Source organism: Urtica dioica, chromosome 3, assembly GCF_054948205.1.
Source record: "Urtica dioica subsp. dioica isolate 48M chromosome 3, U.dioica_male_clone48M_v1_H2, whole genome shotgun sequence".
NCBI lineage: Eukaryota > Viridiplantae > Streptophyta > Magnoliopsida > Rosales > Urticaceae > Urtica > Urtica dioica.
The window spans coordinates 49845582-49870330 of record NC_142758.1 but is presented as its reverse complement, the minus strand read 5'-3'; the positions used below and the strand labels follow the sequence as shown (position 1 = coordinate 49870330).

At 35.5% G+C, this 24749-nt stretch overlaps 5 protein-coding genes across 8 annotated transcripts; 3 read left to right on the top strand and 2 right to left on the bottom strand.

The window, feature by feature from the left end:
• Nucleotides 1-4626: 4626 nt before the first annotated feature.
• SSP5 (SCP1-like small phosphatase 5) lies at nucleotides 4627-9091 on the top strand. Of its 4 annotated transcripts, none has more exons than XM_089609861.1 (8): nucleotides 4627-4812; nucleotides 4887-4907; nucleotides 5836-6000; nucleotides 6717-6853; nucleotides 6971-7064; nucleotides 7371-7646; nucleotides 7732-8069; nucleotides 8592-9091. In XM_089609861.1, the coding sequence occupies exons 3-8, from the start codon at nucleotides 5844-5846 to the stop codon at nucleotides 8805-8807; spliced, it is 1218 nt and encodes a 405-aa protein (XP_089465987.1). In that variant the 5' UTR covers nucleotides 4627-4812; nucleotides 4887-4907; nucleotides 5836-5843; the 3' UTR covers nucleotides 8808-9091. The 4 variants fall into 4 exon arrangements, with proteins under 4 accessions (XP_089465987.1, XP_089465989.1, XP_089465988.1 ...); XM_089609865.1 differs by having other exon boundaries at nucleotides 4628-4787; XM_089609863.1 differs by lacking the exon at nucleotides 4887-4907.
• A 482-nt stretch (nucleotides 9092-9573) lies between these two features.
• On the top strand, nucleotides 9574-14734 carry ASY1 (DNA-binding HORMA family protein). Its single transcript, XM_089609868.1, has 21 exons — nucleotides 9574-9681; nucleotides 9777-9833; nucleotides 10634-10730; nucleotides 10827-10895; nucleotides 10980-11072; nucleotides 11387-11583; nucleotides 11696-11737; nucleotides 11962-12090; nucleotides 12171-12284; nucleotides 12372-12414; nucleotides 12526-12564; nucleotides 12656-12780; nucleotides 12906-12918; nucleotides 13005-13081; nucleotides 13172-13246; nucleotides 13337-13487; nucleotides 13576-13652; nucleotides 13747-13783; nucleotides 13872-14039; nucleotides 14136-14272; nucleotides 14366-14734. Exons 1-21 carry the CDS (start codon nucleotides 9679-9681, stop codon nucleotides 14417-14419), a joined length of 1797 nt encoding a protein of 598 aa, XP_089465994.1. The 5' UTR covers nucleotides 9574-9678; the 3' UTR covers nucleotides 14420-14734.
• Nucleotides 14735-15246: 512 nt separating this feature from the next.
• Nucleotides 15247-17233, top strand: LOC149403536 (Rubber elongation factor protein (REF)). Its single transcript, XM_089609866.1, has 3 exons — nucleotides 15247-15436; nucleotides 15536-15772; nucleotides 16464-17233. The coding sequence occupies exons 1-3, from the start codon at nucleotides 15422-15424 to the stop codon at nucleotides 16929-16931; spliced, it is 720 nt and encodes a 239-aa protein (XP_089465992.1). The 5' UTR covers nucleotides 15247-15421; the 3' UTR covers nucleotides 16932-17233.
• Nucleotides 17234-17339: 106 nt separating this feature from the next.
• On the bottom strand, nucleotides 17340-19832 carry LOC149403535 (NADH-ubiquinone oxidoreductase). Its single transcript, XM_089609867.1, has 3 exons — nucleotides 19763-19832; nucleotides 19192-19515; nucleotides 17340-17582 (listed from the first exon to the last, which is right to left on the bottom strand). The coding sequence occupies exon 2, from the start codon at nucleotides 19490-19492 to the stop codon at nucleotides 19193-19195; it is 300 nt and encodes a 99-aa protein (XP_089465993.1). The 5' UTR covers nucleotides 19493-19515; nucleotides 19763-19832; the 3' UTR covers nucleotides 17340-17582; nucleotide 19192.
• Nucleotides 19833-22639: 2807 nt separating this feature from the next.
• Nucleotides 22640-24450, bottom strand: LOC149403534 (HCP-like superfamily protein with MYND-type zinc finger). The gene is made up of 3 exons (XM_089609784.1): nucleotides 24028-24450; nucleotides 23759-23921; nucleotides 22640-23674 (listed from the first exon to the last, which is right to left on the bottom strand). Exons 1-3 carry the CDS (start codon nucleotides 24288-24290, stop codon nucleotides 22940-22942), a joined length of 1161 nt encoding a protein of 386 aa, XP_089465910.1. The 5' UTR covers nucleotides 24291-24450; the 3' UTR covers nucleotides 22640-22939.
• Between the last annotated feature and the right edge of the window lie 299 nt (nucleotides 24451-24749).

Sequence of the window (24749 nt, the reverse complement as noted above, 5' to 3'; positions counted from 1 at the left end):
AAACTATAACTATTATTATGCCTTTGAAAACCAATGAAATAACGCATGAATCTATATATAGTTTGTTAGTTAGTTAGTGACTAATCAGCCATCGAAATATATTTTTAATAGCAACGCGATCGTCATACATTTTATTGAGATGTTTATCTCAATAGCATTAATTAAGTTATAAAACAAACCTAAATCATAAAAGTAGTCATGCATAATTTATTACGAACTCGCTCACCTATAACATATATGTTTTTGGAAATAACAAACTATACAAGCCATAACACACGCACGTGTACGTGTATATCAAGATTACGAATTATGCAATAGTACTTGGATTATTAGCTGTGTATATATTAACGATCATAATCAGATTTTAAGTAAGTGTTACTTCTTTTTCGTATATGTATACTGTAGAAGTCGAGAATAAAAGTAATAATATGATATACCGTGCATTTTAAGGCATAACTTAATTTTTATTTTCATTCTGTTATATCTTCGTTTCGTACTTCATTTTTATGCACTTCGTTTGGAGAGAAAGAGAGAGAGAGAGAGATTGAAATATTAGAGGTTTTCTAAAAGTGACATTATCCATCTTTTTAAGATTTTTCTCTAACCCATGTATAGTTCTTTACCTTTTTTTTTATCTCTATTTCAATTTAATTATCTTCAAACGACACTACACAATATCTATGGTTCATTTTTACTTTGTCGTTTCCATTAATTATGTCCTTCAAAACTCCACAAGCGGGACGTACCCAACCAACGAATAACTTTCTGGATATTCAAAGTATACTTGGCCAATTTATGATCGACACTATGTAAAAGAAAAGATAGCGTACAATAAATTTGAAAAAAAAAAAAGTAGATTCCTTGTAATCATAATTTCACCAAGAATGTTAGAGTACGTACAAAGGTCTTTTGCCGGTATAAGAGCTAGACTCCAAAGTTGAGGAAGGCTGAAATAATTTTGTTTAAAGGGACTAATTTGTAATTTTTTTTAAATTAAAACAAGAGGAATTAAATTCAATTTGGTAAAAAAAAAATGTCAAGAAAATTGTTTTGAGGGAAAGCTATTCCATGTCACGACCACTTATGAGTAAGCTAGTACGCCATCATGTCATAGAGAATCGCCGAGGCCTCCGCCAATGAAGGAGAGAATCTATGGTTGGATACGGATAACACTCGAACAAGCCAAAAGAATCTGTATTCTTGTCACAAGTCGTATCGACGCTGATCGCCAGTCCAAATTCCCACTCGCTTTCCACGGTTCAACGGGGTTTTCCCTGAATTCATCCAAAAAACTCCTCCACAAATCAAACAAGTTTCCAAACATTGAATTCAAATAATTATTTTGAATATTCCACATATGCCACACGCTCGAGTGATAAAAAAAAACTCAAGACTCAAGATTTTGTACCCTTCAACAACTCGACGGCTTCATGAAGACTCCAATGGCATCATTTGACAAACAATTCCCCAAAAGTCCGCTAGGTTTTTGACACCCAAATAATTTGACAAACAAATCGCATTTTGAGGGGCGGAACAATGTACACAACTCATTGTTATTAATTTTTTTTTTGGTGAGCAAACGATTCATAAATCGAAATTTAACTTTTGCACACTCGCCAGCCATGCATCTTCACTCTGAGGCCTCCCATGGCCTTTAGCTCGTCAACCATCATCTCTCGTGTACATCTTCCTATCTTCTATCAAAATTGTAATTTTTTATATATTAATAACGGTACGGAGTGTTGATTTATATTCAAAACATTTTATTCGATATTATATGTACATGTCATGGTATATAAATAAAATAGTTGAAAGATAAATTTAATTTAAAGTTTTATTGTAAATTTTTCGAGTACTAAAAAATATAACTACATAGATATTTTTTTTTTAATTTTATCGAATACTAAAAGAATGTTTGACCGCAACCCCGGATGCAATATTATATTTATTTATTTTATCATGTACATATATTAGATCATTATTTTATATAAATATTTTGGCATTCAATAATACCTTGATATATATGTTTTAAATTTCTGAATACTTGTTGAATATAATAATATTTTTCAGTCATATTTTATAAAAGAAAAATTATTACAATCTGTATCTATTATAGACATGCATGGTTCAGAGAAAATTATAGGAGTTGGCCTATTAATAGTATCATTTTGCCTTCAAAACGCTTTTTCCACTCTATATGATAATAATCATACAATTATGAATTGATTTTTATAATTTTTATTTTCTGATATGGCATTTGGGCCATGACTTAAAGAGAGACGATGAATATGGGCTTACATTCTAATCTTGATGTAATCATGTAAGTGAGGACTTGATGACGTGGCATAGCAAAGTGAAAAGCCGTTTCGTACGTTCTTCTGACAGTGTGAGTGTGTGAAGTGAACTGAGAGAAGTTCCAGCAAAAAAATATATACACATATATATATAAGGAGAGAGAGGTGTGCCAAGATGGTTTTTTTTTTTTTTTTTGAAATTTTATAATTTTGACTTCAAAGTTCAAACATCAAACACCTGTCACTGCTTCTTAAAGCTCAAAATTCAAATTTTCAAAAAGATTCCCTTATCGAGGCATTCTAAATAAAACTTTACTTGTTTTATTTTACATAACGGTCCTTTACTTCTATCCTAATTATTTTTCTTATTTTGTGTTCATTAAAATCGTAGTTCACGTCTATATGTAGTAACAAATATTTATATAAAATTTATAGTTATTGACACATATTAACTAATATTGACACATTAATTCTACCTTTTTATTTGAATATTTTTTTTTTTGCAGTTTTCATTTCCATTTTGAATTGAGTTATGTGTTTAAATTTATAAATGAATTATTTAGTTGACTTAATCGTGTTAAAAGTCATTATTTTCAAACATAAAGCAAATAATTATTTTCGACATAATTACGAATTGCTAAAATCATATTGATACTTCCAATAAAATATTTGCAATATTCAATAAAGATCCTGATGCGATGTTCGCCATCGACGAGATTTTGCTTATGAAGAAGTTTTTCAAGAACGTTACCGAGGCTCCGGCAACGACGTTAGAGGAAGAGGAAGATTTGTCGGAGTCGGCTAAAAAGAAAGGGAAGAAGGTGGTGGATGAGATGAAAGAAACGCCGGTGTTTGGATTTATGAGTAATAAAAAACCAAAAATCTTAATTTTTCAAATCGCGAAAATAAATCCAAGAAATACTCGAAAACCTTTAAAAATCGAGAAACAAACGCATCAACAACGAAGATCATTTGTAAAAATTTAAAAACAAACACTTTTCGTCAACGATTGTTGATTATGGTTATCATTCGACCAGGAGTTTTTTTGTTCCCCTCGCTTGATCCTTTTTTTTTTCTTCTTCCAATAATGGAAAACCAAATACATGTGTAAATGGTTATATCGTTTCAACAATTCAGCCTCGATTTTCACGTTTTATAATAAATTGAGAAGTGTTACCATTTTCATAAGAAGCGAAGCGCTTTTGAATCACCCTTAGGGTTTCGAAATCATCGTCATCCTCGGTCGCGTCGTCATCGGAAAAGCCTCCCAGGGTGGGAAGAAAATAGAGGGGCTGAGGTAAGAGCGGATCAAAAAGGCTGAGAATCGACTCTAAATCGCTATTGTTTTTTGTTTTTTCTTTCCCAGTTTCAAAAATGGGTATTCAAAGCGTGTAAATGCTTATAGTGATTCAACAAATATGCCTTGCTTCTCGCGATTTATAATTAATGCACAAATTTATTTTTCATATTAAATTCGGGGAAAAAAGAAGGCATAAACATTTGATTGGTATTTACGTCATTTCAACGGTGTAAATAAGAAGTGGTGGCTATTAACAAAAAATTTACGAAAAATAAGCTATTCGCGAAATAGAGATTTCAGGTGGCTATATACCTAAAAAAACTCGGAATATTATTGTTACCATATATTTTTATCGGTAAAATGTGAATCAAAACTCTTAAGATGACTAGTTGCTTCTACTCCATCATCATTTATTTCCTTTTGAGTTTCAATTCTGATTATTATGATTTATGAGTGTATAGTATAGACATGAAAAATAATATCGGATTTGTCGCTATAGAACATCGGTTTATTTATTTGATTAAGTTGGCTTGATTTGAAAGATATTTTTTTTTATACTGTTTCTTGATTTGATCTGATTTAAAATTTGGTGAAATTTGAGTTTTATCTTATGATTAAGTTATTATTATTATTATCTTTTTTTTGTCATCAATATCATCAGATTTCCTTCTAAAAAAAAAGAGTACAAATCCCTTAATAATACTGTTGCTGCAAGAATACTGAAAGCTGTATTAATATTGCCACTTAAAAAAAAGTAGATATTATTCTTATTGGTTAAGAGAATCATTGACAATTATTTAAAAAAAACATTGACAATTATATTATTAAAAATAATAAAAGACAAATAGATGTACCCCATTCAACTAAAGAATTGCGCTGAATTTATTTTTCATCCATTAACCCATATCAACAAAATAAGAATATACATTAAAAAAAAAGTAGTAAATACACGTAATACTACACAAACTAGAGGCAAATTCACAAATACATCAAATGAAGGCCTTTTAAGAAATACTAGTTTTGTTTCAGACTAATTTTCAGTTTGGAAAGACCGTCTTTTCCAAAATTTCGATCCTCTTTTTTTCAGACAAATTATATAATTTTTCGATCCCTCCGAGTTTTCCCTCTCTTTTTCTCTCGCGTTTGGAGGGAAATAAAGAAAATAAAATAAAGAAAACCTTAAACCCAAACTGGTTCTCTCTTCCGTCTCTTCTACTGGTTCGTTTCTGTACTGATTTGACTTCTTTCTTCTCTTCTAATTCTGATTATAGCTCTTCGTTTTGAAATTTCAGGTCTTGATTTATTTGGCTGAGGTAAGAATTCATTTTTTTTTTCTTCTCTTCTTTCTGTTATTTAGTTCGGTAAGCTCGTGGTTTGGTCACTTTCGTTCCAATGCTTAGGGTTTAGTGTTGGATTTTAAGATTTTCGCGCTTAGAGTCTGATTTGTGCTTGGAGATCAAATTTCTTTTTGTTTATACCTTTTGTGATTCCGTTTATTGTTCTTGTATGGTTATCTCGAATCGCAGTCTGGTTTTCTAGGGTTTTGACTTCAAAATTGGAATAGTTTTGAAAAGAACGCAAATTTGCTGCCATGTTGAACCGTGTTGATGTGATAACACTCTCGTTGCTTCGGTTAAGATTATTACAGTGAATAAAGTTGCTTCAGCTAAATTAGGTGTATAACTGGGTTTAGCTGCGAATCACTTGTAGTTAATATATTTCAGACTGTTAGAAATAAAACCCTAAGGATGTTCTTGCTTACTCTGAGGTCGAGTATTTAGAATTCTGTTTTGATGTCCTGTTTGGAGAATAGCGGTGAAAAGAAAAGAACACAGATTCGCTGCCGTGTTGAAAAGTATTGATATGAAAACACTCTTATTGCTTCAAGTAAGATCAGTATCGTGGATAAAGTAGCAATTATGCGAAAATTACTTTAGTTAAATTAGGTCTACAATTGGGGTTAGCTGCAAAATATATTTAGAGAATTTGTTTTAGTGATCTTGCTTGCTCTGGGGTCAAATATTTGAAATCCTGATTTTGAACTCCAGTTTGGAGAATAGCTTTAAAAAAAAGAACTGATATGTTGAAATGTATTGATGTGATAACACTCTTGCTGCTTCGATTATGATCAGCTAGGTCTATAATTGGGTTTAGCTGCAAAAACACTTTTGGAGAGTTTGTTTTCGGAACGAAACCCTCTGGGGTATTATTGCTTATGAAAATCCTGCTTTTGATCTCCAGATTGGAAAATGCAAACCAAGAAAAAGGGTGGTGGGAGAGCAGCGGCTCGAGACCAATCTGGGTCGAGAGTGTCTAGAGGTCAGAAGAAATCAACATTAAAGGCCCAAGATTCGGAAAAGAAAGTAGCAGATCTCATTACATCTTCCGCAAGAAAGAAAGGCCTTGGTAGGTTCACAATTTACTTTTGATATTGTGTTGGGACTAGTTATCTTACTTTTTTTTACTCTAGGCCAATCGTGTGTGCTTCGTATAACATATTTATGTCTTATGCGGCTGTATTGTTCTGATTGATTTTGTGATTTTTTCCCCCTGTTATCTCTTACTTTTGATTTATGTGATGATGCTGTTAGGACCTTTAGGGTAGTATCTTAATAAGAAATCAATAGTTGGTTAAGCAATTACTTGGTATGAATAAGAAGAGAGTGGAAGGAAAAACCGGGCATATATTGAGTGAAAAACTGGGATGTTTCCCTTGGGAGAGAAAGAACAAGCCACTCGAAAGTTTCGAATATCTTGTATTTTACTATTTGTGAGTAATGGAATTTTCAGGGTCTTATTAGAGGCCCACTTAGTTATCTTTGTGTTTTTATTTTTTAAAGAAAAGTATCTCTGGAATTGAGAAAGATATCTAACTTCAAAAGCAACAGTTAAAAGTCTATTGTCACAAACTAACCACAAAAAGAAACCAGTGAGGACCCAAAGACTCATACCATGTTGCCCCATTGCAAAAAAAAGTTGAGATGCAAGTAAACACACCCTCAAAAGTTCATACTAAGAATAGTTTTTGAAGTAGCGGCTATAAAGATGATAGTACATACATTTAATTTGGATGGATTATATACACTTTGATTGTCAACATTTGTCTTTCTATACATGATCAGCTGAAACGTTGCTAAAGAAGAATGGGCAACATGTAGCAGAAACAAACCTGGATACGAAGTATGAATTTCTGCGAAATGAGGTTTCCGATGCCTGTTTGGGCCATGACGGAAGTAACGGAGATTGCGTTGATTATAAGGTGATTGTTTATTTATTCCAAAATAGTAAGGTATTTGGAGGCTCATGTATGTCTCGAGGTCAAGATTCAGTTCTGGTGTTTGTGATAAAGCATTACAACGTTCTTTAAATGTTGCAGGATTGTAACGAGACAACTAATCACGTGCTACAAACCATATTTTCTCCTTCCTTTCATATAGCCAATCAGGTTGATGAGGAGACCACCACTGGAGGTAGGTGAAACTGTTAGGAATTGGGATTTTGGGGCTGTTAGAATAATAATTGATAAATTAGGGATTAATGTGGAAATTTTAGAAAGTATCTTTGTGGTTTTCAACTGAATAATGATACTGATGTTTGTGGGTTTGTCTTTATATTTGTTTTTGTTTGTCACAGGTCAGTGTGTAAATGTATTATATGTATGACATGGCAATTTAATGTTGATTTGGACACAAAAGTGCTTATAAAAAGACAATATTTGCAGAATAGTGATGACCATCACAGTAAATAATGCGTAAGCTTGTTCTGTATTATTGCAGGTGTAGAAGGAGCACCTCTTTCATCTGAGGTCTCGGCTATATATTTTGCCATGAAAACCTCTAAACTAGAATGTATTGATGAGCACGGTCAAGATCCCATGTCAACCGAAAATTACGTCGAGGATGAAGATTTTGAGGAGTTTGAGGATTTTGATCCTTATTTATTCATAAAGAACTTACCCGAACTTTCATCGGTAGTGCCAACGTTCCGGCCCATGTTGCTGCCTAAGCAAACTCGGAGTTGCCCTCCAACTACTCTCGTTTTGGACTTAGATGGTAAGAACTATCGTATTTGCTTTCTGTTTGATAATAAAGGTTTGGATTGATTTTTTTTTTTGTTTTTGTTTTTTTTTTCTTGCAGAAACACTGGTGCACTCTTCGCTCGAGCCTTGTGACGATTCAGACTTCACGTTTCCGGTAAATTTTAACGAGCAAGAGCACACGGTCTATGTCCGATGCCGTCCTCACCTTCGAGATTTCTTGGAAAGAGTTGCGAGTCTTTTCGAAATCATAATATTCACCGCGAGCCAGAGCATTTACGCGGAGCAGCTTCTCAACGTGCTCGACCCGAAAAGGAAGATATTCCGTCACCGCGTTTACCGGGATTCCTGCGTTTTCGTGGAAGGGAATTACCTCAAGGATCTGACTATTCTCGGCCGTGATTTGTCGCGCGTCATGATAATCGACAACTCTCCGCAGGTAAAAATTAATTGTTGATAAGATAACTGTTAGGACCTGAGATTTAGAGCATAAAATAGTAATAATAGTTAGTAATGGATATTAGGAGGGAAAAGATATCGAAGAAGAATCTTAAAAGTCTTTAATCTTTTGTACGGTCTATGCCCAATATTCTTTTTATTCCTTTCGTTCATATACCCATCAATACAAATATACAAGATTCTCGGCCGTGATTTGTCATGATAATCGACAACTCTCTGCAGGTAAAATTAATTTTCGTTAAGATCACTGTTAGGACCTGAGATTTAGAGCATGAAATAGTAATAAGAGTTGGTAAAGGATATTAGGAGGGAAAAGATATCGAAGAAGAATCTGAAAAGTCTTTAATCTTCTGTCCTGTCTATGTCCAATATCCTTTGTATTCCTTTCGTTCATATTCCCATCAATGCAAATATACAATAAGATATTCCGGGGCGTATCAATAACACAGACTTTCCAAATTCACATTCTGTTTGATATATATGTATTTTTTTTTTCTTTCAGGCATTTGGGTTTCAAGTGGACAATGGAATACCGATCGAGAGCTGGTACGACGATCCATTGGATAGAGAATTGCTTTTAATGCTTCCGTTTTTGGAGAGCTTGGTCGGTGTTGAAGATGTACGGCCAATGATTGCACATAAATTCAATCTGAGGGACAGAATCGCCGCCGCTGCTTATCCTCTCCATTCAATTAGGACCGACCCTTTTGGAAGCTAAGCCTTTTGAGAGATTCCCAAAAACACATTTCTTTGTAATTTAAAGTATCTGCTTTGTTGTGTAATCAAGTCATTCCCAACGGAAAGAAAGAAAGAAAAACAGGGAGATTTGATAATCCAATGTTGTTTTTTTTTTTGTGTTACCGTTTTGTAATTGTGGTTTTATTAGAATAAACCCCCTTATAATTTAATTTACTTTATGCATTGTTACAACTTACAATACAATGTTCTGGTAAAGAGTTTGCCAGAATATTTGTAATTGAAAGGGTTTAATGTTTCTTGTTATTTTATTCAAGTTCAATAAGTTTGAGAATTTTATTAATTTTTCTTTTTCTATTTTCTATTTCTACACATTTGGCAATATGCTTGCCATAAATTAAATAACAAAAAATGTCATGTCCCACGACCATTTGTATTGTTCCTCTCTATGAGAACACATTTATTATTATAAACCAGTAACGAATATCTATAAACTTGATCAAATGGTTAACGATTGAGGTTATTATTAATATTGTTTATTTAAGGAAACTGGAGGTTAATATTTTGAAACTAATTTGTATCGATTCCATCATGTAACATAATTTTTTTGTTATTAGTCTATTACTAGAGAATTTAGACTCGAAAAAAAATATGCTTCTAGACGATCGTGTTCGGGCTAAAAGAGGTGCTCTTGATTTTGAGAGAATTCACGACAATGCCATTGCGAGGCCTCCCTGAAATTCTCTCTCCTCTCAGTATCACGCATTTCGTGTGCTTACTTGTCTATAAATATCATTAGAGTACGGACTGTTCATTCCCGCTAAACTTTTCATTTGAGTTTTTGAATCCTCTCCAAACACTCTCGCTCTCATTCTCTCAAGACTCGCGAAACAATGGTGAGATATCGGATCTCACCAAGCGATTCTGAATTCTTTCTTCTTCCTCGGTTTAGGTCTCGCGTTGATCCGATAGTTCTCTTTCTCTTCTTCAGGTGATCGCTCAGAAGACTAAGGAAGCGGAGATCACTGAACAGGATTCACTGCTTCTGGTAATCAATTCTAGTATCGTTTGATTAATTACTTGCTGGTTTGAGCTTCGTCTGCCATTTCAATGGCTTCTAGTTGCTTTCTGTTTCGGTTACGAGGTTTTCTGACTGATCATGCCTGAGTAATTATGTATCACTGACTTTTTTTCTTCTTCTGAAAATCGGTGTGTATCACCGAGCTTCACTGATTTTGTTAGTTTGAAGTTTTAATAGAAACAAGCCTAGTTTTGTTTCTTTTCATTCGCTCTGATGCAAAATTTGATTTAAGCTTGGGAGCGATATTATTGTTACTATTTTTATCGGTAACATGTGAATCAAATTCTTAAGACGACTAGTTGCTTATACTCCGACATCATTTCTATCGTTTTCTGCTTCAATTCTGATTATTACGAGTGTATAGTATAGACATGAAAGAATGATCCACGATTTGTTGCTATGGAAGATTGGTATATTGGACTGAGTTTGCTTGATTTGAAGGATATTATTTTTGTCCTGTTTCTTGATCTGATCTGATTTAAAATTAGGTGAAATTTGAGTTTTATCTAATGATTAAGTTTTTTTTTGTTGTATTGAATTTTATACTCTTATTTTACAATAAGTTGCCAAGCTCATAGCCATGTTTTGTTGAGGTCATAGCACTTGTGTTGTTGTCCAGAAAGTATTGAATGCATTGCTAGCTTACAGAATTTCTAATGAATGGATTCGTTGGCTTTTAGATCCTTGAGGATAATTATACTAATTTTGCTATATGATAATATGAGTTGAACTTTGTATGTATAATTTCATTTTCTCTACATTTATAGACGAGGAATCTGCTTCGAATTGCTATTTTCAACATCAGTTACATCCGAGGCCTTTTTCCAGAGAAGTATTTCAATGACAAGTCTGTTCCAGCTCTAGGTGAACTTCCTATCTGATTAAATATTCCCTTCTGTTTTTTTTTTTGTCACCATTTATTATTATGATCTGGTTTTCAATGTGATTTGAGCATGATAGATATGAAGATAAAGAAACTTATGCCAATGGACGCGGAATCTCGTAGGCTTATCGATTGGATGGAGAAAGGTTGGAACTATTAAGTCACACAGGCCGTAATTGACCTATCACCGTACTTTTATGTGCATTAATGATTTTATGATTATTGTTCAGGTGTATATGATGCGTTACAGAAGAAATATCTAAAGACACTTCTGTTCTGCGTGTGTGAAGCAGTAGATGGCGCAATGATCGAGGAATATGCATGTAAATAAAATTATTTATTTGTTGTTATTTATACAGCTTATTGAAATACATTTGTTAAAATCCAAGTTTTCTATTCTAGCAATCATGAAATGATCTCCGCATAAGTCTAGTTATAGCAGACATTCTAGTCCATATGTTATGCCATGAGTGCTGTTATGTGTCAATACAGTTATTGTCCTGGTCTATTCTGTAGCCTATAGTGAAAGTATACCTTATGTATGAGCTTCATTTTATGCTGAAATCATATGCGGTGTTTTTTTATTGCTTAAGAGGACATTTTTGTATTAATGAAATGTATTACTCTTTGGCTGCAGTTTCATTCAGTTATTCGGGATGTGATAGCCAGGAAGTCTTGATGAACATCAATCGCAGTGGAAACAAGAAATCAGGCGGGTCCTTCAAGTGCAACACGATGGAGGAAATTACCCCAAATCAGATGAGGAGTTCTGCGTGTAAGATGGTCCGGACTCTGGTTCAGCTCATGAGAACTCTGGATAAGATGCCCGAAGAAGTACGATAATTATCTCCCCTAATGCTTTTTTTTTATTTTTGTGAACAGATAATGTAGTTTCTTTGTATGTTATAGTATATGATATGGTGGTTTTCTGTTTTTAAACGTGCAGCGAACCATCCTGATGAAATTACTCTACTATGATGATGTGACGGTACGTCCCTCTGGCATTTCAATGTTTACTCACTTTACTGTTTATGGGAAAAAATATTTCTGAATCGTTTAAAAAACTCTGCTCATACATTCTATGGTTATCAAGATCAGGATAGGCAATCGGTCATGAGTAGTAAATATATAGCTTCTCAAAATGTTTTCTTTTACCTTAAAGAATTATGTGATTAGTATAGATAATTTAAACATTTTTTTTTGTCAGTGCAGCCAGGGGATTATGAGCCACCATTTTTCAGAGGCTCCACAGAGGAAGAGGCTCACAATCCTTGGACGAAAAGTCCATTGAAAATGGAGGTCGGGAACGTGAACAGCAAACATTTCGTGTTAGCTCTAAAGGTAATCTCGTGTGCTTATGATTTTATATATCTTTCCACGTGGTTCTTCATATGAAATAAAGTTGGGTGTTTTGCATTTAGGTGAAAAGCGTGCTCGATCCATGCGAGGATGAAAATGAGGACATTCAAGAAGATGAGGTGAGCTTAGGTGGCGATTCTGGGGGAAGGAACGACTCTTCTGACTCTGACAGTGAGGTAAAAGCACTAATTCATTTTTATTTTCTAGTTTTATGTTTGGAAGCTATATTAGACAAACCAATTATGTTTTGTTTTGAATTTCAGTATGAGAATTCACAAGAAAATCAGTTCATAGTCGCGCCAGTAGGTAAGAACTAATTTAAACATCTATACCATTAGCTTATTGATCTATCTATTATCTTTTTTTTTTAACTATTATCAGTGTCCCCTTTGGAAGTAACAATACTTTCTTTGACAGAAAAACCACAGCAGCAAGATACTCCCATGGCTGAGGAAGGTAATGGAATAGCTTTCAAATATAATGATCATACTTGGCTCCTCAAATGATAATTTTGTGAAATATGATTAAATGGTTCTTTATTTAGCAGATCTAACACAAGATCCGATGGAAGATGAACACCAATTTGCCCGAGTTAAGGATTGGATCAATAGTCGTCACCTTGACACTGTTGAACTCACGGATATTCTGTCAAACTTCCCGGACATCTCAGTGGTAAGCATTTATGTTTGTATTAGTAGTCTTTTAATGGTTCTCTACCAGCTAGCAAATTTTCAGAATGTCGTCAATTTCTTATGAAGTGTTTGTGTTTAACTCTTTTCTGCACTTTTTTTATGCAGGTTCTAAGTGAAGGTAGACTCATACAAGAGAGAGATTGAATGCAGAACTTTTATAATATCCAGAATTTTTTTTTTGAAATTATTTTAATTGGATTCTAGAAATCACGGACAAGCTTGTCAAAGAAGGAGTCCTAACGAAAACAGGAAGCGACGCTTATTTGATCAACAGGAAAAAGGTTTGCTCAATATTATTTACACCATACCTAAATGTTATTCATGTGTTAGGTAACTATAACTCATCTCTTTGGCCAATCACACGATACTAGACTTTCGACTTCGAGTTTAACATGGTAAAAGAAGAAATGGAAGCTGCGCGGAACGATGATTTGCTGTACATGAAGGTGAATAATCACTCATCACTTTTTTTTTCTTTTTTTTTTTTCGTCCTTTAACTTTGTCTTATTACACTCACTAACATTGTCGTATTTCAGGTACTTTCTCACGCCCTTCCGATGAATTACATCACTGTTGCGAAGCTTCAGAAGCAGCTCGGTGGAGACGCGAGCCTGAGTACGCTTCGGAAGCTGATTGAAAAAATGGTCGAAGAAGGTTACGTCGAAGCTAAAGGGACCCGAAGGCTAGGTTTGTTACTTACTCAACACTCCAATATCTTCACTTCACAGTATACACTTAATGAGCAGTACTGAATCGACAACCTTTACTAATCCAGGTAAGCGTGTGATCCGATCCGACATGACTGAAAAGAAGCTCGCAGAAGTCAAGAAAGCCTTGAACAATGATTCCATGGTAATTACTTTGGTTTTTCATTTTTTCTGGTATACATTTTTTTTCTTCTTTTCTTTCAGATTAACTTACTTAAAAGTCTTATCTCGTTTGACAGGATACTGATATCAACGAAGCAGTGGGAAAAACTACAGGTTTCGATATCAAACCCCGGATTTATTAATGTCTCTCCTGTGTTTGTTTATGCGTTTTAAATATTTAAATTTTGGTGATAATTATTAGGAAGCATCCAGAGAGACAACTCCACTGTTGGAGTACTCCACTCGATCGGCTCGGATCTGACACGAATGAAATTAACCACTCAGAACGGTTCTGTCGGAAGCGAACAGACTATTTCAAAAGCAAAAGAGCCTGGACATGGAAACACTCCTATAAGCAGAGCCGAAGCAAGTGCTCTTTTTTTTTTTTTTTTTTTTTTCTTTGTCACCCTAAGTTTGAGATAACTTGTTTTAAACCGAGTTTTCTTATTTTAAACTCTGCAGCCAGTGGCGTCGCTGGAGAGTTTTGCAGCGGTGAACGAGGCAAGAAGATCGAATGGGAACGCAAATTGCGGAAACGATGCTGACGGGGATTTTTGCAGCAGATCGAGCAGTCAAGACAAGCGTACCCGAAAAACCAGCACGGTACTATTGATTTATGTGATTAATTAAAACACTCTTTCGACAAAGTATGAATTTTTTTTTCCTTCTTCTATGAAATCTCGTTTTGTGTTACAGGTCAGAGAGCCTATTCTTCAGTACTTGAAACGCCAGAAATCACTGGCGGTCTGAGGATTGTGATCGTATTTCGATGTTTCAACAAACTTCCTTACTCTGTCTTCTTTAGAGAAGAAGATATGCATGAACTGTCTTGGTTCATCACACCTTTAGAACCTTACTTATACCTTATTGATTAAGTGATTGGTCATGCTTTATATAACTATATATGCATGAACTGTCTGGTTTCATCACCTTTAGAAACTTACTTATGGCCTTATTGATTTAGTGTTCTTTACCTTTAGAAACTTACTTGTGTACCTTATTGATCTAGTGTTTGGTTATGCTTTATGGTAGTGTCATGGTGAATATTATTCCTTATTAATACATGTTTATAGGATTTTTTTTAAAACGTAATGAATGGTATTATATATTGAGCAACGTATCATTGTCATCACGAGCAGAGAAAATTGTCTTGTTGAACACCCAGACAATAAATCCTTGAGAAAATTATAATTACTTAAAAAGAAAATAAAAACTAAAAAAAAGCAAACAAGGTTTTGAACAGTACTACTGAAATGAGTCATGTTTTAGAAATTTATTTGGCCAATCAATGAAAACATATATAGAGTCTTATTGTCGAATGATCAATTTGAACCCCTAAATCATATATACCATAACAAACGAAAAAAAAACCACCAACAAAGCGTTCTAGCGAAGTAATGAAACGACTTAGTAGCACACATCATTTAATTTACTGCCACGTGTCCTTCTCGAAGCCTCTGCTTTCACCTAGAGAACTCCGCGATTCAAGACCGTCCCAAGAGCCTATCGCGTTAATAAACTCGTGAGCCCACAGAAAAGCTCCCGGGCCCACAGAAAAGCTTGAAACTCATTTCCACCGTCAAAATTAAGACAGAAATGCTCAAAAGAAATAAAAACGTCGCACTTTCCTATAAATAAATACAAAACCCTTCTTTAGCGTCATTCTTCATAACAGACCTCCCAGTCCCAACCAACGAAGATATTTCCCAATTGAAGAGCACACACACACACAGAGATCAACCAAACAGAGAAATGGAAACAGAAAAGGTACGTCTCTCTCTCTCTCTCTCTCATATGTTAGGGTTTTGCTTGATCGGATTGATTTGGATCTTGACTTGCGTTTCGATTCTTTCTTGTTTGGTTCAGAGTCAGAGCGAGGCTCAGTGCAATGAGAGAGAACTGAAGCGACTCGGCTTCGTCAGAGTCGCTGCGATTCAAGCTTTGGTTTGCGTTTCGAATCTCTACGAGTACGCGAAGCAGAGCTCTGGTCCGCTGCGATCCACCGTCGGAACCGTCGAGAGAGCCGTCACCGCCGCGATCGGACCGGTCTACGATAAGCTCAAGGACGTTCCCGATCATCTTCTTTCCTTTCTTGATAACAAGGTAAAATCCTTTTCGTGTCCTTCTTTCTTTGTCTTGGTTCAGACACACCTTAGAGCTTTAGTAAAGAAAAGAAGAAAACAAAAAAAGGAATATTAGACTTTATTTTGTTCTTTCTTGATACCTCGAGTGACAGTCAATTCGTCCAATCTTCGCGAAGTTTCGTGGTTTAGCGAATTCTTGGCGTATTGTTTATTATTTGTAAACTGTCGTGCTCTTTTATTTTCAGAAATTCCTAAAATAAAGAGATAAAATTGAATTGTGTAAGTTTAGGATTTTCATCCTCGTTGTGTGTAATTGACGTACTATCTATTGAAATGTGAATTCTTTTCTTTATTTGTCTAGGTTCTTCAGGATATAAAGAATCTTGGACTTTATTCTGTTCTTTCTTTTTTATGGCACGAATGACAGTGGTCCAATCTTGAACTTTGATTAACGAATTATTTATTATTTGTTAGCTGTTTCTCAAGAGATTATGAATAAAAATTGGGGGTAATATTTTGTGTTGTCATTCTTCATCATGTATATGTAAAGTATTCGTTAGCAAACTGATTTCTTAAATCACTTGTATTTCTTGGACAGTCATCATATAAGTGGTTCCCAAGTTGAGTCTCATTATTTTTATTTATTTTGTAATTAATTCAATCACTTTAGAAAGAGTCTTTGTTACTGAACTGGTATTGACTTATCACAGGTAGACCAAGCCACACACAAACTCGACAAGCACGCTCCGGCGCCTGCGAAGAAGGTCTTTTTCGGGGCCCGAAGCTTGGCGCACAAGGCAGCCGAGAAGGGTCAGAGGCTCGTCAGCGAGGCTAAGACCGGCGGGCCATGGAAAGCTCTGAGCTACGCGGTCAACGAGTCGAAGCAGATCGCGGTCAATCTGGCTGCGAATCTCTGGCTCGTCCTCAACAAGAGCAACTCCGTTCGGCCGTTGGCCAGGAAGGCCGCTCCGGCGGTGGTTCGCGTATCGGAAAAGTACAACTCGACGGTCAAAGGGTTGACCGGGAAGGGATATCCGGTGGTCGGGTATTTGCCTCTGGTTCCGGTGGAGGAGATCTCGAAGGCGATCGAGAACGGCGAGTCGGCGGAGAGGAAGAAGAAGGAGGACGACCCGCCCGTGTCCGATGATCGGAAATCGAGTTCCTCCGATTCCGAGTGAAGTCTCGAGAAGGGGGTTTTTTTTTTTTTTTTTTAATTGCTTGTATGAACTTTTTCTTTTTGGGTAGTTGCTATGGTTTTAGTAGGTTCAAAAGCATATCATATGGGCGTTTAGCAATATGTACATGATTTCTTGTTAAACTGGTTTTTCGAGTTCCTCCGATTCCGAATTGAGTCTCGAGAAGGGTTTCTTAATTGCTTACTATGGCTTGTATGAACTTTTTTCTTAGTAGGTTAAAAGCATATCATATGTACATGATTTCTTAGTTTTCTTTATGAAACTGGTTCCTTTGGATATGTGAATTAATGTGACTTTTGGCGTCTTTCTTTCATGTTATTTTTTACTCTTATCTAGTTTTCTCAGTAAAAGCACAAATTTTCAGCTGTGTTTTTAGACGAACCAAGTGGATTTGAAATAGTATGTCAATGGCATTAAAGGACAATTGGCTCTTATAGTACTTGAGAATATTACATGATGCAAGGAAATATTTGTATTTGAGATGATTATTGAAACACAAGAGGATTGTTTCAGATATGTTCTAGCTGAAAATACAGCAAGTTGATTTTAGCTGGAAAAAAAAAAATAATATCATCACAGCGACTGCATAAAATCCCTGCTTCCGATTTGTATTTGAATTCCATGGAGTCAATCCTGCAGATAAATACCATAAAAAGAAAATTATGAAATTGAATTCAAGTTATACCCTCACTAATATATATGAATAAAAAAAAGATTCTCTCTTTTATAATTTTCTAATGTTGTTGAGCTTAGAGAGCACTTTCCTTTCAACCTCTTCTCCAAGTAGTAACTCTCTTACTAAAAGGATTCTAATCTAAGAACAAATATAGGATATTGTCTTTACATAAACTGTTAGGAAACTGTCCTCTTGTGGAAATTATGTATTTGCACACTAAAAGCACTAGGAACAATAAAGCTAAAGACTTTTATCTATTGGATTAGGGAAATTAGACAATAATAATAGATAGTCAAGGAGGGTTAATATATTATAATGAGCTCTCATTTTCCTATCAATACTACCAATTGTTCATCTGTGCATTGTATTCTTGTTTTTCACCAAACACTTTCTGTTTTTTATCAACCAAATCAAATCAAAATTCTCATCAACTTTTTGCTTGAAACCTATCTTTACCACGAAAGGACAGTGAATAATATCTGATATCCAGACCAAAATCCCAAATAATACTACTAATAAATCTCTGCCGAACACACAAATGATCAATGATCAAACCAACAGTAAAAAAAAAAAAAACAATAAACCTAAAGGCTTTAAAACTATTCACTATATGGGAGACCCAAATCGCTCACTATAAGCTCAATAACTTACCAATTATCAACAATATCGAAAACCATCCAAATTTAACTAGATAATCAAAAATAGAAACAGAGACAAATAGAGTGATTGGAAAGATGAACCTCAATTGAGCTTCTTTAATGTCAAACCCAAATCTCTACCGAACAAACAGACGAGCAAATGATCGGACTAAACTCCATAACTACCAGGAGGAAACAATAAACCTAGTTTAAGGCTCTTTAACCTACCGATTATTATCACCACTATCAAAAAACTATCCAAATTCAACTAGATACTCGAAAATAGAAACAGAGACAAATAGTGACTGGAAAGATGAACCTCAATTGAGCTCCTTAATGTCAAAACCAAATCTCTACCGAACAAACAGACGAGCAAATGATCGGACTAAGCTCCATAACTACCAGGAGGAAGCAATAAACCTAGTTTAACGCTCTTTAAACTATCGATTATTATCACCGCTATCGAAAAACTATTCAAATTCAACTAGATACACAAAAATAGAAATAGAGACAAATAGAGTGATTGGAAAGATGAACCTCAATTGAGCTACCTAATGTCAAACCCAAATATCTACCGAACACACAGACGAATAAATTATCGGACTAAGCTCCATAACTACCAGGAAGAAGCAATAAACCTAGTTTAACGCTCTTTAACCTACCAATTATTATCATCACTATCGGAAACTATCCAAATTCAACTAGATACTCGAAAATAGAAACAGAGACAAATAGAGTGATTGGAAAGATGGACCTCAATTGAGCTCCTTTGGTAAGTTAGTATCAAACCCAAAGATAAGCAATGATCAGACAAACCTCACTTAAATCTCAATAACATACCAATCATCGCCACTAAAAAAAAAAAAAAAAAAATCCAAATCCCAATAGATGCTCAGAAAAGAGAATCAGAGTGATAGAAAAGACGAACCTCATTTGGCGGAGGAAGAGGACGAGGCTTTGTTGGACTTGTAAGCCTGGGCTAAAGCGTCGTCGTATGGGTCTCTGCGTCCCTCGACTTGGCTGATCTGAGCGTCCCATCGGAGCTGAGCGTTGTGTCGCTCGAAAGTCCAGAAACCGTACGGACGGAGAGGCAAACTCCACATCTCCTTCGTCTTCGCGCACCGATCCTTCACGGCGTAGATGTGCTTCCTTATATTCTCGTCCCTCTCTTTCGGATCCTCCATCATCCGAAGTATCAGATCCTCCGCGAACTCCATTATGAAACTCATCTCTCTCTCTCTCTCTCTCTAGCCTGAAAGCTCGAAACACATCAACAACCGATTATTTTCCTGCGACGGAACGAATTCATCGTCTCGAGAAATTCGATTTGATCGGATAGTCAAAACACGCTGCGACGGAGCGAGAATTTTGATCGTCTCTCGAAAAAGTAGATTCCGAAAGGGATATAGATACAGAGACATACGCACTAAAACAGAATGTATATCGACGAAGCCATAGAATTCGATGAAGAAGATGATATAGAAAGTCGAAGGATTTACCTGGTTTCAATGTCGAAGCTTTTTGGGGATTTGGGGGTTCTAGTCGAGAAAATAGTAACGAGGCAAAAGAATAAAAGAAAATAAGACTTAAAAAAAAAACAAATTAATTTATTATTGCTGGGCTTTAGTTGGGCCTATCCTAGAATAAATATTGGGCCAATAAAGTAACCCACTGGGCGAGATTTGGCCCAATATTGAATTAAACGACCCTGCTTTTCTTAATACGCTTTATTTATTAATAGTTCGTGTGTTAAGAAAAGTGTCAAAATAGCTCGTTTTATTCGCATTTTCACTTCTTTTTTTTTTTTTTTTTCTTACTTCGTTGTTTTTAGTTACCGTGATAACAATAACAAATTATACAAAACGAGTAAAAATTGCCTTTTCAAGTCTTTTATAAACAATTATGAGAACACCTCATTTTTCACTGTTGTTCCACGAATAGCTCATTTATAAAAATTGGTTCTGTTGGTTACTAATAATTTTGGAATTTGCGCAAGTAAATGCTTGCCCTTCAAAAAAAAAAAAAAAAAAAAAAAAAAAGTAACTACTAGTACTACCCCTATGAGGCTAGTTCAAAATTGAACCATAACATTTGAAATCCTTCATAATTTGGCTACTCGGTCATATTCGAATTAAAGGTATTAGATGTTTGAAGTTTTGCCTTGTTTATGATATAAACTATAAAGTAGCTTGCTATTCTACGTCAATTAGGTCCTAAACTTAAAATAATAAAAAATGACGTGGCAATTGTTAAACTCATTTCTTCATAAATATAGTTTGTACCCAATAAAAATTCAATGGAAGTACATGTGAAAGAAACCAAAAAAAAAACAAAAAAACAAATTCATTCGCTATTCTTTGTCATGCTGAGAAACATACAAAACAATATGGGTGAAGAATAGTATGTGTTGTAAAATGGTTTTTTGTGCAGACCATTAACAACTACAAGATTTGCCATTCTAGATCAAGACAAAATGAAATGAGAAGGTAGATATATTGAAGCCCTTTTCTGTGAAGTAGATACACATATAATTGGCCTTTTTTTTTTTTCTTTTTTACTTTTCAACTACACAACTATCAACAAACAATATAGTTCTAGATTAACTCTACGCATGCTATTTTCTGGTTTAAATTATTTGTATATCTAACTAATTAAATACGTGCGAAGCAGATCTGCATTTCCTCTAACCTAACCAACCTTTGGTGTTTTTTTTTTCATGCCAAAATATAATCCCACTTTAAAGTCGATTTAAGTAACCAGCTAAATCCCTTAACCAATAGGCATGACAAATATTTATATATACAACAAGTCCATTGAAACCAATAATAAATTTATTTATTTTTCTGATTGACAAACTTGACTAGTTAAATATGGGCAAATGGACGGAATAAATTTAAATTCCATCTAAGCTGCGATTATTGTGGTAATCGGAAGATAACGTTATGTTGTGGGGATAGTCAGAATTCCGGTCGAATCCAGAGTATAACAATTGTTTCGTATTAATTAAAAAAAAACAATTGTTTCGGTACATATGTTAAAAAAAATATATAATATCCTCTAATAAAAATAGTATATTAAGCAAAACACTATGGACGGAACAGAAGTCGGGTTTCCTTCATTGTTACAAAACAATCGAAATTGTTTGATTTGAAATAGAAATACAATAAAATTTTCTTTTTGAATATAAGAAAAAGCATATGGAAGAGAAATTTTGTTTCTCTTGACAAAGTTAAAAGACTATATAGCACAAATGGATTCATTTTTCCACACAAGTCTCCAACCATGTCATATTCTTCGGACCACATTTCAGAATCGAATTTGTGATAACTTGACTAAGAGCAACATTTATGCAATTTTTTTCTCCCAAAATAATTATTTAAGAGAAAATAAAAGGAGGAAGAAGAATATAATGATAAAAGAAAGAATAAGTGCACTCCCATTGAGAGATGCTTTTTTAGACATTGCGTTTATTTTTCTTCCCACTAAGTTTTTTTTTTTGTTACAAATAAAAAATTTATAAAAAAAAATAAAATTAAAATTAAAGCTTGTCCCTTTTTTTTTCTTTCTCTTTATTTAATCTCCGAACAACCATATCCATCGATGTCTAAATAATATGTCCCTCACTTCCACTAACGTTTACTTTTTTTTTATTTTCCTTTCCCTTTTGCCCTTTTTTTTCTCCTTCACGAATTGTTGGTCAAATCACTAAAATGCGTTCCACTAATTATTTTATTTATTTTTTTACTAATATAAAAGCCAGAAAAAAGCAGCAGCTATAATGGAATATTACATAAATAATAGTTGTGCCGTTTTGAGCCCATAAATATTTTTACCCAGACTTGGCATCTTTGACCTTCACAGAAAAGAACTGCACATTTTACAGACTGTAAATTGAATATGAATATTGAATACCAGAGAGAGAGATTCTTTATTATTATGGAAAATACAAAGGAAGAGAAACTCCTTATCTTTTACCATATCCACAAAGACGAGCTTTTAAAAGAGACCATAAATGAGAAGTTTATATTTGGTAGCTCCGTTACACATCCAAATCAAAACAAATAAATTTTGAAATTGAAACTAAGCCAATAGCCTATTATTTGCCTCACCCAGTAATCTATGGTCCAGAAGCTAAACCAAACCGTTGAGAAAACTTGTCCACATAAATAATTATATTTTCTTTGCGTATTTACACAAATTAGAAAAGTTAGATTTATATCATTTAAAAAAAAAAACAGAAGTTAATTTAAAAATAGAAATTAGCGAAAACTCGAGAACTTTTCGATATTACCGAAATTAAGGCTGACAGTTTGCTCTCTATATAGTACAAAAAAGTACACGAGATTTAAAAAAAAAAAAAGAAAGAGAAACAAAAATTAAATTAAATCTCGAACATTTCCTTGGCAACTGAAAATCCGCTACTATACACTAACGGGGAACAAAAAAAAAACTACGGAAATGGCCTAATTTGTTTCCCTCGTAGTAAACACTATGCCAGTTAAGCCACTAACTTTATATATTTTTCTCTTTTTACCCCTCAAAAACTCCCGTAATTTCATTAGTACCCCCAGCAAAAAAAAAAAAAAACGGACTTTTCCATTTTTTTTTCAACCCCTGGCCTCTTGTAATTTCCCATTTCGACACGGAAATCTTAAGATCTTTTTCTGTTAATCCTTTCAACTATCGGCGATAATCTCTTCACCGTCGTTTCCACCGTGGACAACTGCCACGTCACCACCTTCATCTTCAATCCACTGCTCTGCCGGAGTACACTCGGCCTTGTGACGAATCTTCCAGTCGAGTGCTTGACACGCGCGCGAGCAGTAATTCACTGCGCCGCAAACCGAGCACCGCCGAAACTCGTGTCGCCGCGTCTCAGGCCGTCCACACCCCACGTGTGAACACAGCCTCAGCCCCGACGCGACGGTACCGCACGCACCTCCTCGCAGCGCGTACCACTCCGCCATAAACCTACTCGCCGGGTGCGCCTCGGGAGCCGGGACGTTGCACCCGAAGTCGCTCAGGAGCGGACACCCCGACGCGCCGCCGGCCACCGCGTGGTGCGCGTGCGGATGATGCCACGTCAGCCATCGGCGCGTCGACACCACGGCCGCGAGCTCCCGCGCGTTGGCCTGGACGAGAAAGCGTCGTCCCTCCGCGATGTTCTGCCTGACTCCGTAGCCGTCTTGAAGGCAGTGACCGAGCTCTCTCAGCGCGTCGATGTGGCCGAGAAAAGCAGCGCGTGCGCATAACGCGACACCGGCGCGTAAGTCCTTATCGTTCTTCGTCCCTCCGCTTCCGTTGAACTGAATCACCGCCAGCGAATAGAGAGCCGCCGCGTGGGAGCCAATCGCCGCCTTAGCCATCAGAGAAGCCCCGCTTCCACGGTTTTGCAAACAGTAAAACCGAATCTGAAACAAAGAGATAAAAAAACAAAACATATTAAATAAAAATCGAAAATAACAAAATTATTCATATTTATATTCTCTGCATACCATGCCGAGAGTGTAAGAAGCTTCGACGTTTCCGGAATCGGCGCAGAGTTTGAGGAATCGGTGAGCCGACTCGTTCCAGTTCTTCGCTCTGACCGAAATCGCCTTCTGAGAAGCCTTCGACAAAACGATCGAATTCAGACCTAAATCGTTCAATCTCTTGCTTCTGTAACAACAACAAAAGAGAAAGAAGGAATAAGCTTTAAGAATTCGCATCAACAATGGCGAAAGAGAAAGCGATCGAGGTTTTTTTTTTTTTTTCACTCGCGTACGTCATCATAACGTTGACGAAATCGGAGGGAGATTCGGCGGTGGAAGCGAGCTTGGCGAGGATCGTGAGGACGAGATCGTCCGGCAAGGAATCGAACAAGTCCGGTCCGGCGGAGATATTCTCCGGCGAGACTCTGTGTCGTTTTCGAGCGAAGGTTCTCTCTCCGGTGAAGCTCTTTCGCTTGTTTGGCAAAAGCCTAATCTCCGATGAAGAAGAAGAAGAAGAAGAGCACATATTGTAACAAAGGCCTCTTCTTGTTCTCATTATTCCCTCAAAAATCTCTCAGTCTCTCTCTCTCCTATAAGGCTAATGAGGAAGATATATATATGCAAGTGAAACCCAAGCCTTATATATATGTGTCTTGTTATATATATATTTGTGTATTATATATACACCACAAAAGACCGACCGTAACAACAACGACACAGCCAAATCCAAATACGCTCTCGGGTTATATACACACACATATGAAACAAATTAATGTTTATTTACACACCAAACTGAAATAATACTCGTTTTTACGTATTTGGCCCTGGAAGTTAATTTATCTACGGTCAAACCCCGTTGACTGAGATCCGTCCGTTTTTTCGTCGGTTTTAATTTTTGTACTGGTAAATGCTTTTCGAACACACAAACTCAAATAAATGGAAATAGAGACAGTCTTTATCTCTCTCTCTATAAATATATTTTTACTTTTTTCCTTTATTATTATTTTTTTTTTTT